Raw genomic sequence first — 13170 nt, 5'->3', positions numbered from 1 at the left:
AGATTTCTTGGATGTAGCCATTTGATAATAAAGGCTTTTTAATTCACAAGAGTGCCATGGTCATTCTGAAGTATTCTTTGATGGACTGTAATAAACCCTAGACCAGAGAGAACCTTGACCTTACAGCACCAGAACCCCGAGATGCACTCTCTACTGTTGGACTTTGTTTGAATAATATTTTATTTATTTATACTTATTTTACATTATATACTGTAAAATGACTCCTAACAATTATATGTGTCTGTACAGTATGTGTAAGTGCATTTACCTATCATGTTGCAACAGCACCTGACCAGGCTCCTCTGATGGAAGACTTGGAGCAGATCTTCATGCGTTCCTGGCGCGAGTCACACCTGACGGAGATCCGGCAGTATCAGCAGACGCATACACAGTTTCCACCTCCTCTCCCCTGCCTCGCACAGCCCCTCACTCCCTCTCAGCTCCCCTGGCTGGCCAAACTGGCCACCAGCTCATGCGGGGAGGGAGTTCTGGTGCTGGACACGGCGCCCTCTCTAGCTGAAGCGCTGGAGGACACCTTCCACAGACTAGTAGATGGCAGATTGAGCCAGACCAATTATGTGGTGATCATCTGCATGAACAGGAGCCAGGAAATAGAGTCATGTGTGGTGGTGACAGGTATGAGGGTTATAAATGTACTACTAATAGTAAAGTTTTTTTATGCTTTTAGACTATAGATGCACAATATATCTGTATCATATTGGTTGTATCATATTATAGGTATTCATATTAGATATTTATTTGTGCATGTTCTTTTCACCTAGTTTTACATTTAGACTACCTTTGCCATAATCTAACACTCGCTTAAAGTTTAGCTTTCAGAAACACTAATAATTTAATAACACTGTTAAATGTAAGATTAAAAACTACAGCTGTCAACATAATAAAATTGTGATTAATCTCACCATTTTTTTTTATAATAACAAAGCAGTAATAATATTTAAATTTGGTAAATGTGCTAAAAAATTATAGCATTAAAGCATTATAGCATTAATTATAGCATAGATATTTCATATCTAAATTATATCACTTTAACTTTGACAATGCTAAAAAACTTTTTTATTATGATTTATTTACACAAAATATTATACATTTATGGTTTTCAGTCTGTATGGTTTATCTGTATTCCCCATAATTTTAATAACCATATGCAATAATCATGTAGATCTGAAATTTTATTTTCATTTTACAATATCCACGTTATCACACAGGGAAGCACCAGACTCGTGCTTTAGCTGAGAGTCTTCTCTCTCCCAATGATTGTGTGAGAGAGATCGTCCATGAACTGTCTTCTGGGATGGCAGCAGAGTTGGGATCCTATTTCAGTTCTCTGGGTCCAGGTAAGGCTTCTGGTTTAATACATGGATCTCACTGCTGCGGTTTCCCCATACAGAGTTTAAGTGCATTTCTATACCACTTATCAGATGGAGATGTGGAGGCCTTGCTGGAGAAAGCCAGTCCTGAGAACAATGTCCAGTATTCTAGCATAGAACCATCAGGAGACAGTCCTAAAGCCAAGTGTGCGGGTGAGACTGACTTGTGCTTGAAAGTATCCAAGTATGAAGTTAATGAGATATATACATTGAGCATAGGGTGTGTAAACACTTCGTATTTATCAATAGAATATTATGTAGAGTGGCACGAGATTCGGCCCATACAGCTTGCCATGGCTCGGAAGCTGCTCTCGCATGTTTGCGCCATCGCTGATTCCAGCACACAGAACCTGGACCTCGGTTCCTTCGACAAGGTTGAGTTCTTAATCTGCGTTCCACCTTCAGAGGTCACTTTTCATCAAGTCGTCCTTCACCTGTGGAACTCAGGTAGAGTACTGCTACTCAATACCCATGAGACTCTACTGCACCCTTAAGCCCCATTCACACCAAGAACGATAACTATAAAGACAACGATATTAGCGTCCACGCCAGTGAACGATATTGTCTGTTTATTCTATGCACACACTCGTCTGCCGCTTTAAATTCTCAAGCTCGTGACAGCAGGATTGATTATGATTGGCCGTCAAAATTTTATCATTCATCAGCTGGAAAAAATCGTTCTGAAAATGATTACAACGATATCGTTTCTCTGCGCCTTTATCGTTATAGTTGTGGTGTGGACTCTGCTATTCTTTAATACTGAGAACGATTTTTAGAACTATATTTTTATCGTTATCTTTATAGTTATCGTTCTTGGTGTGAACGGGGCTTTACAAAAAAAGTATACTTGAAGTTAATTTCATCAAGTAAACTTAAGTAAAGTTTAAATAAGTAAACTAAAATCAGTGTCCTGTTAGAATACTTGTAAGTGTACTATTTCTTGGAAGTAAATTGTACCACGTAGTTTATAAAAGTATACTTTTAAGTGTATTTTAAGTGTAACTATGTTTTTATACTGTAACTGTTGCAGTTTATTAGTTATTCACTTCTAGCCCACTTTTTAGTTTACAAAAGTAAACTGAAGTATACTCTCAGTAAACGACTATGTCGTTTTTATACTGCAGTTATACTGTGTTTTGTTTAAGTGAACCTAACATCATATTTAAAATTTACTATTTTTTTGTACTTTACATATAAGGCAAGTATACGTAATTGTATTTTTTTGTACTTAATTGTCCCAAAAGTATCTTTACAAGTTAGGCCAGATATACTTAAACTTTTCTGTATACATGAAATACATACAGTATATACTATATATGACAGAATAAGGCAAGTATGCTTAAATATAATTTAAGTATATTTCTGATAAATATTAAAATCTACTCTATCATTAATCTACTTTTTGTTTAAAAGAAGTATACTAACAGTACACTTGAAAAACTTCTACACAAAAACGCAATTTTCTTTCCCTTTTTGACATTTCCCTTTTTAAAAGAAAGTTGAAGGTCTCGTCCTTGTTTTAATTAGCAAATAAGCTGTGTTTTACATCGCAGGCTTTGAGAAATCCCATCGAGCAATTATATTACATATTGCAGATAGATCTCACGTCCTGCCCTTGTATTTCCAGGGGTGTTACGGGAGTTAGGACTGGACCAAGCCTGCTTGTCGGTGAAGGAGGCTGAGCAGTACGTGGTAAAGCTGAACCAGAGCGCAGTGGGAAAAATCAACAGCCTCATTCAGAAATCCAAGATGAACCCCTACACGCTCTTCATACTCGTGCACGATCACGCACACTGGGACATCAGCAGGTATGTCTCCTGTGATTCTCTTTTTAAGCCTCCTCTTTGCTTGGCTGTTGGTGGAACTATCTCTGTATCTTTATTCTTATGACAGTGGGCAGTGCAGTGGAGGAGACTCCAGTCTGGGACTAGTGGACAGTCTGTTGAACTGCAGGCAGATTCGAGATGCTCCCAACATCCTGATGCTCCACGTGACTTCGTTCCCCTTCACCTTGCAGACTCAGTACACACGAATCAGCCCTTACAATGAAATCCACTGGCCTTCTGGATTCAACAATGTAAGAATACCACATACTACTGACTATTTAAACCAGCTACTGGAAACTGAACTTTGAAATCGCCCAAAGCGGTTAACCATGACTAATGATTTTACATTTTGTCCATCTGTTTTTGAATCACTACAGTACACCTATAATAAGTGTTTATATTCTGACTATTTTAGACTGGTTCGGGTAGGTATCGCTGCGGAGTAGCCCGGTACCTGCATGATTTGTCATAGACATAAACAGAGAGAAGTAGCTCCGGCTACAGTGTTCTTCCGCAAGATGCACGCAGTTATGTTTATTAACCGCTAGAGTGCCAAAAGTTACGGACTGCAGCTTTAATGAATCGTTTACATAAATCAGCAAGCTTTAAAAGGCCCATTTCTATTTTGTTAGTTTGTCCAAATAATGGTTTTGGGAAATTGTGAAAATGCAAACTGTTTTTGCATACCTAGGATGTGGATCTTTATCACGAGAAGACAAAGTACTTTGGTGTATCTGAGCTGCTGGAGACGACCCGCTCTGGAAGTGGCCTTCCTCTGCTACGATATGACAGTTCATTTGAGAGCATGGCTGCTGCTCTGGAAGAGAGGTTTGTTTTCAGTAAATCAGCATTTCTGAAGGATCCCAAACTTTGGCCTTGTTTCTTCTCTTTGTATGATGTTTTAGCAGCTTGACAAATCTCCTTTACGTCGTCTCAGGTTCCCAAAACTACACAGTGCAGTGATTCGCACCCACGTGCTGATCCAGCATTACTCTCTGGCCCTGATGGTAACAGCGGGTGGCCAGGCTTTACAGGCTCTACAGAAGCACATCTCAGTGGAGACGCTGGAGATGGTGCAGTGCCTTCTCAACACATCCCAGCGGTGTCCCAGCCATCACGGTCACATGCTGCTCCTGAGGATCCCCTCCCCAGCTCTCGCTGCCTTCGCTCACCAGCGCCTCTGCCATGTCCGCAACAGACTCGGCCTTCACAAGCAGTTTGAGGTCATCCTGGGGGATCCATGCTCTGCTCTCACTGTAGGAAAACACTTCTTGGACCAACTGAGGGTATTTAATTTTAATCTATTTGTTTTTTTATTAAAATAAATTACATTTATTCTTGTGTCCATATTCTTCTTTATATCCCTAAAGCGTAGACCCTTTTGCTTTTTATATGACTCCAGGTATGGCTGAAAATCTTGGACCCAGACTGGGCTCCTCGGACATATCTAGAGCTGGAGGCTTTACCTTGTATCCTCATCTTAACCGGCATGGATCCACTTGGAGAGTCTTTACCCAGGTAAAACACTCACAGGAACTAAGTTTTTGACTTGAATAAGCTTGATGCAGAATGCTTGTTAAATTTTAGACAACATTACAGGCATCCAGCGCTTATCTACTTTTTTTATTGCATTTCATATAATTAAAAATACTTAAGAGTAGTTTCCTAGAAATGTTTAAAGCTGCAGTCTGTAACTTTTTGTGTTCAAAATGTATATAATGAATCATCATGTATCATGAAAACATTTTCCATACCGTGTTTTTGGATTGTCCTGAATCACTACAGTACACCTATATTAAGTGTTTATATTCGGACTATTTTAGACTGGTTTGGGTAGGTATCGCTGCGGAGTAGCCCGGTACCTGCATGATTTGTCATAGACATAAACAGAGAGAAGTAGCTCCGGCTACAGTGTTCTTCCGCAAGACGCACGCAGTTCTGTTTATTAACCGCTAGAGTGCCAAAAGTTACGGACTGCAGCTTTAATGAATCGTTTACATACATTAGCAAGCTTTAAAAGGCCCATTTCTATTTTGTTAGTTTGTCCAAATAATGGTTTTGGGAAATTGTACAGGTCTGCAAGACCTCAGAAAAATAGTTACCTGTGGCAATTTGACTCAAATATTTTATTTTATTTTATTTTATTTTAGAGGTTATTTGACAGTTTTATTACATTCAAAATGTCAAGCAAGTTTAACCTATGCATATCTACATGCAAGCCTTGAAAAGTCATAGAAATTAATACAACTTTAAATGTTTTTATATAATATTATAAAATATTTATAAATGTCTGTGTAATATACAAAATTGCTCTTATGCAAACCAAATAAATGAACTTTTCCACGACATTCTAATTTATTGAGATGCACCTGTAGTAAAACATGCTTGCAAGCTTTAGTGTTTTTTTTTTTTTTTAAAGTTCAATTTTTAATGGATCATTCAAAACGATTCACAAATTAGTATGAATGGTTCATTAGTAAATCAGTCTGAATCCAAATGAATCATTATTCATTAATTTAATAATCACAAATCATTATAGATGGAAAATTCATGGAAATTCTTGGGTCAAATAGTCTTAGCAAAATACTAGATTTTAAACCAACAGCTTTAGTTTCATGGTTTATACTCAGGCTTACCGTGTTGTTCCTCTGTCCTCAGATCTCTGAAGTACTGTGACCTGCGTGTTATCAGCTGCTGGTCTCTGCAGCGCACCACTCTCGAGCAGGAGCTGGGATTGGCCACGTACCTGCTGAAGACAAAACAAGATGGCCAGCACGGGCCACAGCCACGCCGTGACCTGTCTGAGAGTGACCCTGAAAAACTCAGCAGCACTGACAACGAGGACGAGGAGGTTGTAGTGGATGGTCAGTATTGCAAAACCTGAAAACATGAAGTATTTACTAAACTGAGAATATACCATTTTGTTTTAAATATATATGAAATGAGTGGGTATATGTAAACGCTAAATTGGACAAACATTGATGTGGTCAAGGCACACCACAACTGCCCCAAACCTTCAGATAGTCAGAGAAAAAGACTATCCATCTATTAGTCAGCTCAGCCTCATGCCATCTGTGTTTTAACACAGTCTTCAACACAACTTTTGGGAGGAAGAGGATTCTCTCCCGAGACTCCAGCATCTCCTCGTTATCCTTCAACACCTCATGTAAGGAAGTAAGAGGAAATGGAGATTAACCACCTCAATGACTGCATGTTCACATAGGTAGAACTGTTTCATCCTTTGGAGACATTTCCAAAAACCCAAACCACAATGAATCAATAAATATCAGAATCCATAATTGTTTAAAATTTACTTTAAATTCAAATTAAGGATAACTTTCAACCAGCCTTGTATTGTTTCATTGCCTGTACATGAGGAAAAAAAATTAACTTAAATGATTTTAGCAAATGGCTGCAATATAACAAAGAGTGAAAAATTTAAGGGGGTCTGAATACTTTCCGTACCCACTGTATATAAATGAACTATGCATGTTCTTTCTCCACGTTACCTGCCCCAGATGAGCATGTTTATTTGTCGGCAGAAGTTGTCCTTTAATTGTAACACTGGGTTGTTAGCTAAAAGCATGCCAAACAAAAGTGCTTGTAATTCTTGGAGCAAATGTAAGTTGTAGCATCATTCTTTCAATTTCAAACCAATTTTTTCTGTTTATAACTGATATACTGATTAAATCAAACTGATATCCTGAGTGGAATGCCTAAATTTGCTTTGTGAAACAGGTCTGTTTTGGGATTTGGGACAGCTTTGTTTTCGGAAAGATTCCTGAAACTGGTGAATTCAAAGGTCTTACACACTTACATACTTCTCTCGCACTGACCTTATCTCTCTGGTGGTCTATAGTAAACAACGATCTCCCTAAAGTGGGTAACCAGGCCTCCCCAGCTGGGTCTCAGCACCCTCAGTCTGACTGGACTCCTTTGGATCCAGACAAGCAGCCCAACCAGAGGCGGCAGTCCAAATCCACCTCATCCGGCTCTTCGTCCACACGGGCCTCACCTCTACGGCAGAACTGCTCCTGGGCACGCAATCTCAGCCGCCCACCTGTGGTGCTGCTCCCTAAAACAGTCTACGACCTCATCACCACAGTGGATTCCAGTGGCCTGCCCAAGTCCACTTCCTTCCTCCCACACTCTTCGGTAGAGTGGGTCAGCTCCTTTAGACCTCTCCTCAGCAAAATGATGACCTGCACCGAGCAGTCGCTGTACTATCGCCAGTGGACAGTCCCCAAACCCCACCACATGGACAGCAGTAACCGAGCTGAAGGACGCACCGATAACTTCCACCCACGAAAGCTGCTGCTAAGTGGGCCACCACAGGTAAACGAGCATCTGAAACACTGGATGCTACTGTCAGTATTTGGCTGGTGGGTTAAAATGGAATTTGTTGTGTGTGTACAGGTGGGGAAGACTGGGGCATATCTGCAGTTTCTGGGTATTCTCTCTCGCATGCTGATCAGGCTGATGGAGGTGGACATCTACGATGAGGAGGACATCAACTGCAGTAAGTATTATACCACAAACGTTGTAATATGATGTCATATGTTAACACTTTAGTTTAGGCACCAATTCTTACTGCTAGCTAGTTGCTTATTAGCATGCATATTACTAGCACATTGACTGTTTATTAGTTCTTATAAAGCACATATTAATGCCTTATTCTGCATGACCTTATTCAGTTTAGATCCCTTAATCCTACCCCATACCTAAACTACCTTACTATTAATAAGCAGCAAATTAGGAATTTATTGAGCCAAACGTTGTAGTTAATAGTGACAGCTGGTCCCCAAACTAAAGTGTTAACTGATATATAATACGTCTAAAATGTAAAAATATTCAGTTTTTTTTATTTATTTTTTTTGCTGCACGTATCGATCTTCTGTTGGTCACATGTGTACACGTGATACAAATTCACAGGTCAGAGTTTACCAAACTTGAACTTTGGAATTCAGCGAAATTCGCGTGAGCTTGACTTTCCCGTCTTCCCGTTTCCTTCGCACATTTGCATACGTATGAATGGAAGCTAATGGAGCAAAAAGTGTAGTGATCAGCCCTTTAGAAATCACATTATTAGTTTGGGAATCAATTTAATTGCACTGTAGAGTCTTGATTCGCTGAAAAGAACCGACTCATAAGAATAATTCATTTGTGAATCAAGACTACATTGGTTGCGCTGTATGTTTTTTGTTCTCTAAAAAGAACCAACTCTTAAGAGTCATTAGTTCAGGATTCAAGGAGTAAACTGGTTGCGTTGCTTTGTTTTTGTTTCACTAAAAAAAAACAGACTCATAAGATTTGTTCAGGAATTATGCTACACTAGTGCTGTATCAGTGAAATGATTAATACTTTTTTCTCCAGATTGCGAGAAAGATTTGGTGCGATATCATCAGCCCATTGCATTGTGGCCCAATACAGACACTGTACAAGGGATGCCCTTTGATTACACCATCCATGATCCTAAATACGAGGACATCAGCACTGTCTACTCACCAGACTTCACTCCAAATTCAAATGGTGAGACCATCAAGATTATCACATATGGTTTAGTTGAGCCCTACTATAGCAGTTCTGGCTATTTTAATAGGCTAGTATCATTGAAATTGTTTGTTTTTTCTTTAATGCTTTAGATGGAAACTCCAGAAGGCAGGAAGATGTGTATCTACACAGGCGAACGGCACGGATAAAACTCTCTAAATATGCAGCTTACAACACATACCATCATTGTGAGCAGTGTCACCAGTATATGGGTTTCAATCCGCAGTATCAGGTGAGCCCTAATACAGTTTATTACACAGCGCTCTTGAATACTTGAATCTGACTGGTCAATGGTAGCATTGAGATTCTGATCCATAGACTAATCTATATTATTATGTGTGTTTTGGTCTGCCTGTATTTTGGGACGTTGATTATCTGTTGGCAGCTGTACGAGTCCACCCTGCATGCCTTTACCTTCTCTCACCTTCTGCTGGGAGAGGAAATCCAGCTCTACTTCATCATTCCCAAATCCAAGGAGCATCACTTCTCCTTCAGCCAATCAGGAGGCCAGTTGGAGAGCATGAGACTGCCCCTCACTTCCGATTGGGTACAAACCAGCAGTCAACTAGTAGAGTACATGTAAAATGAGTACATAAATGTGCCATGAGTACATGATGGCAATTATATGTTAACTTAATAGTTTCGATATACAGCTAATGTCTTCTAAAAGGGTTTATTTAACTAAGCTTGACAACTGAAGCTAGATTTGATGTTTGCAGAATCCTGATGCCATCAAAAGCCCAATATTCACGCCCACCACTGGTCGCCATGAGCACGGCTTGTTTAATCTGTATCATGCAATGGAAGGAGCCACCCACCTGCACATTCTAGTGATTAAAGAGTATGAGATGGCCGTCTACAAGAAATACTGGCCCAACCATATAATGCTTGTCCTACCCACTATCTTCAATGGAGCTGGAATAGGTAACCATCAGGAGATTATCATATTGATCTATTGATGTTGATGTCAGTGAGGACTTTAATAAAGTTGCCTTCTCTCCCACGTACTCAGGAGCAGCACATTTTCTGATTAAAGAGCTGTCTTATCATAACCTGGAGTTAGAGCGGAGCCGGAGAGTGGAGCATGGCAGTCGGCCACAAGACGTCTGGCCCTTCATCATCCTCGCAGACGATTCTTGTGTAATGTGGAACAGTGTTGATGTTGATGCAAAAAGGTGCTTAATTTTGTGATTCAATTTATTTACACTTTTGTTTTCAAATTATTCATATATTTACTTTATTCATTTTTATTTGATTTATTTTTTAGCTAAAAATTACTTTTTGTGAGTATTATTATTATTATTATTATTAACTACAGTTTTTAACTACATCTTCTAAAAAGGTGCCAATCTAAAAAGGTGCGTTGACACTTAAATTAAAATAAAACAAATTATGTAAAATGTATTTTTTAGCTAGAAATTACTCTTTTGTGAGTATAATTTCTATTATTATGAATATTATTATTTATACATTAAAAAACCTAAATTAACTACAAAATTAAAAATAAACTGAAAAATAAATTTATCCATTCATCATAAAAGACTGACATTGGTCAGGAAATATAGGAACATAATTTTAATATTGGTCCATCACTGTTTGTTTTTGACCTTCTGTTTTAAGTAATGTATTTCTATGTTTTTCAGCGGTACTGCAGGGACAGAAAGAAATGTGTCCTTGAAACAGGTTCTTCAGCACATGGAGTCTATTCCAGATATTACTCAATATGGCTTATGCGGGATGAGGAAGTGGTCCAGTCGTGGAGATGGGGCCGGACGGCAAAAAGAGCCCTTCTCGCGTGGACACCTACATGACTTCCTGCTACTTAACGTGGACCTCACACAGAATGTGCAGTACAACCAGAACCGGTGAGTTTCTAGAAAGACCAGCTACTTTGGTTGTTTTTTTCTCCATTATTGTCCAAATATTCACATCTCACTCTCTCCACAATAGTTTCACATGTGATGATGTGGACTTCAACCTGCGTGCCCACAGTGCAGGCCTCCTCATCTGCAGGTTTAACAACTTCAGCGTGATGAAGAAGCAGATCGCCATTGGTGGATATGGGACCTTCATCATCAAGACTAAGGCAAGTTTCTAACCAACGTCCAAAACTGTATTGATGTTTTACTCTATAGATCTGTAAAAACAATCATATTCCATGCAACTACTAAAATGATGGTTCTTGTGAATTCTCCACAGGTGACCGATGTCCCCACCACAATCCAGCCTACTCAGTACATCTGTGCTCCAGACAGCAAGCACCTGTTCCTGGCCACACCAGCTCAGCTACTGCTGGAGAAATACCTCCAGCACACCAGCCATCGCCTCTTCCCCCTCAGCGCCCAAAACTACAGCCACCCAGTCCTCTCTGTCGACTGCTACCTGAACCTCGGCCCAGAGGTACTTCAACAGACTATTAATACCTTAAAAAATTCCATAGTAGACTGATGTAGGGCTGGACAATTAATTGAAATAAAGCTGAAATCTCAATATTACTTTGCAATTATCAAATTGCAAAGGCTGCAATTTAATTAAATAGATGCATTGCATGTTTCAGAGAATCACAAAACTCCATCTCTGCATGTGCTGGTATGGATGGCTTGTAATGTGCATTTGGGAAAGCAATGTGGCAAATAAACCCGCTGTTGTCAACAAAAGTGAAGCTGTTTAAGCAGTTTTCTGCCAAAATAAAAGCTTGTTGGTTTAATGTTTGAAAATGAAGAATTAGGACTATAATTTTTGTTGTTGTATTGTAAAATAAAATGATAACTTTTCTACTTAATTTGTTTGTTTTTTACTGTGAAATATTACAATAGTAACATTTATTTTATTTACTATTTTTATTTTGTATTATTATTATTATTATTTTAGAGTCATATTGATTTTGGGCTAAATTGTGCAGCCCTACAAACAAGCACTACACACTTGGTAGTTATTGTTTTATTATTAATTTATGTATTTTTACTTTTTTCTCTTTTTTTTTTAATTGCATTTGAAATCATAGTCACAGCTTATTTAATTTATTTATTTATTTCCATTTTTGAGGTGTGTGTGTGTGTGTGTGTTTTTGGGTTTTTTCCCAAATCTTGCAGCCCTGCATTGGTGGAACTAGATGGTGATACCATGGTACTTAAAGGAACCTTAAAGTGTACCTGTTGTATCGCTACTGTGTGACCTATCCTCCATAGTTTCACATGACTCTAAATAGTTTTTTTGTTTTGTTGTCTGTTCCCAGGTGACTGTTTGTTTTGTCAGCTCCAGACCTCACTCCATTAACTTCAGCACTACTGGTCTGCTCTTCAGTGGCCTCCTCTTATACTTCTGTGATTCCTTTGTGACTCCTGGATTCCTTAAAAAGTTCCAGTTCCTGAAAGGTAAAGACCAGGGAGATAAATAATATATCCATCTATCTGTCTGTCCATTTAACACATGAAAACTTTTTTGCTCCAGGAGCGACTCTGTGTGTGATCTGTCCTAACCGCAGCTCTCTACGTCAGACTGTAGTTCGGCTGGAACTGGAGGAGGAGTGGAGGTTTCGTCTCAGCGATGAGTTTCAGACCGCCAACGCCAAAGAGGACCAGCCTCTCTTTTTCCTCACAGGAAAACACATATGACTCTCAAAACCTGAAGACTCAATCACATCTGTCCGGTCTAATATATAACATTAGCTCTGTATATAATGCACAGGATGTGCTGTAAATTTGCTGCTTGCTTGCTGTTGTTTTTTTCTCTCTCTCTCTCTCTCTCTTTTTAAGATCATACAGGAAATGTCTAAGATTATTTCATTGCATATGGATGCACCATCAAAACCAGATTTACTCACATCTTTGTTTAAAATGTATTTATTTACTGTGACCTTTCTGTTTTTATCTTTCTGTGTTTTAATAGTTTTTTCTGTCACAGCCGAATCTTTTAACGTAAGCTTAATGCACAGTTATGAAGTGTTAAAAGAACAGATTGAAGTATTTTGTAGAAAAGAGTATTTTTGTAGCTGTGTTTGGCGTGTTCTGTGATGAGTGTGGATGAGGGGGTAATGTCATTAAAGTACTTATGTATCTCTACAGTCTCCGCTGTACCACTTTATGAACACTAGAGGGCAGAACAATCACATTTTTACCGCCTGAAGGAAAGTATAAATCTATTCAACAATCTATCTGGTAAAATGTAAAAAAATATATATATAAAGCAGCACAAGGCACATGGCAGATAGAGTGCAAACCAGTGAAGTAAACAACAGTGCAGATATAATGATTTGTAGTGCAAAAGAGCTTATTCAGACTGATTAATCAGACTGACTATACATTTTATTAAAGATAACCTCTTGGTCCTCAGTCCATAAAGACATATTTGAAAATTAACTTTTAGTATCAGTGCTGTAAGTAGACGAAGCTTTCAATACCTGC

The 13170-nt window shown here is 38.8% G+C and overlaps 1 protein-coding gene across 2 annotated transcripts in view; it reads left to right on the top strand.

The window, feature by feature from the left end:
• LOC107719472 (protein GREB1-like) overlaps positions 1–12818 on the top strand; it is a 30360-nt gene extending 17542 nt beyond the window's left edge. Inside the window, exons 11-32 of one of the 2 annotated variants that reach the window (XM_016526890.1) lie at positions 286–636; positions 1230–1358; positions 1443–1544; positions 1641–1838; positions 3019–3199; positions 3285–3468; positions 3909–4045; positions 4155–4503; positions 4620–4735; positions 5876–6081; positions 7077–7552; positions 7634–7736; positions 8591–8746; positions 8860–8999; positions 9153–9314; positions 9487–9691; positions 9780–9942; positions 10411–10632; positions 10718–10853; positions 10967–11167; positions 12003–12141; positions 12265–12818. In XM_016526890.1, coding sequence (XP_016382376.1) covers positions 286–636; positions 1230–1358; positions 1443–1544; positions 1641–1838; positions 3019–3199; positions 3285–3468; positions 3909–4045; positions 4155–4503; positions 4620–4735; positions 5876–6081; positions 7077–7552; positions 7634–7736; positions 8591–8746; positions 8860–8999; positions 9153–9314; positions 9487–9691; positions 9780–9942; positions 10411–10632; positions 10718–10853; positions 10967–11167; positions 12003–12141; positions 12265–12317 — 4109 coding nt within the window. In that variant the 3' untranslated portion in view covers positions 12318–12818. Of the gene's footprint in view, positions 1–285; positions 637–1229; positions 1359–1442; positions 1545–1640; positions 1839–3018; positions 3200–3284; positions 3469–3908; positions 4046–4154; positions 4504–4619; positions 4736–5875; positions 6082–7076; positions 7553–7633; positions 7737–8590; positions 8747–8859; positions 9000–9152; positions 9315–9486; positions 9692–9779; positions 9943–10410; positions 10633–10717; positions 10854–10966; positions 11168–12002; positions 12142–12217 lie in introns of both variants that reach the window. The other variant, XM_016526889.1, reaches the window with a different exon arrangement.
• The last annotated feature ends 352 nt before the right edge of the window (positions 12819–13170 follow it).

Source organism: Sinocyclocheilus rhinocerous, unplaced genomic scaffold (assembly GCF_001515625.1).
Source record: "Sinocyclocheilus rhinocerous isolate Xijiao unplaced genomic scaffold, SAMN03320098_v1.1 scaffold1234, whole genome shotgun sequence".
NCBI classification, from domain to species: Eukaryota; Metazoa; Chordata; class Actinopteri; order Cypriniformes; family Cyprinidae; genus Sinocyclocheilus; species Sinocyclocheilus rhinocerous.
This window is presented reverse-complemented; position numbering and strand designations above follow the sequence as displayed.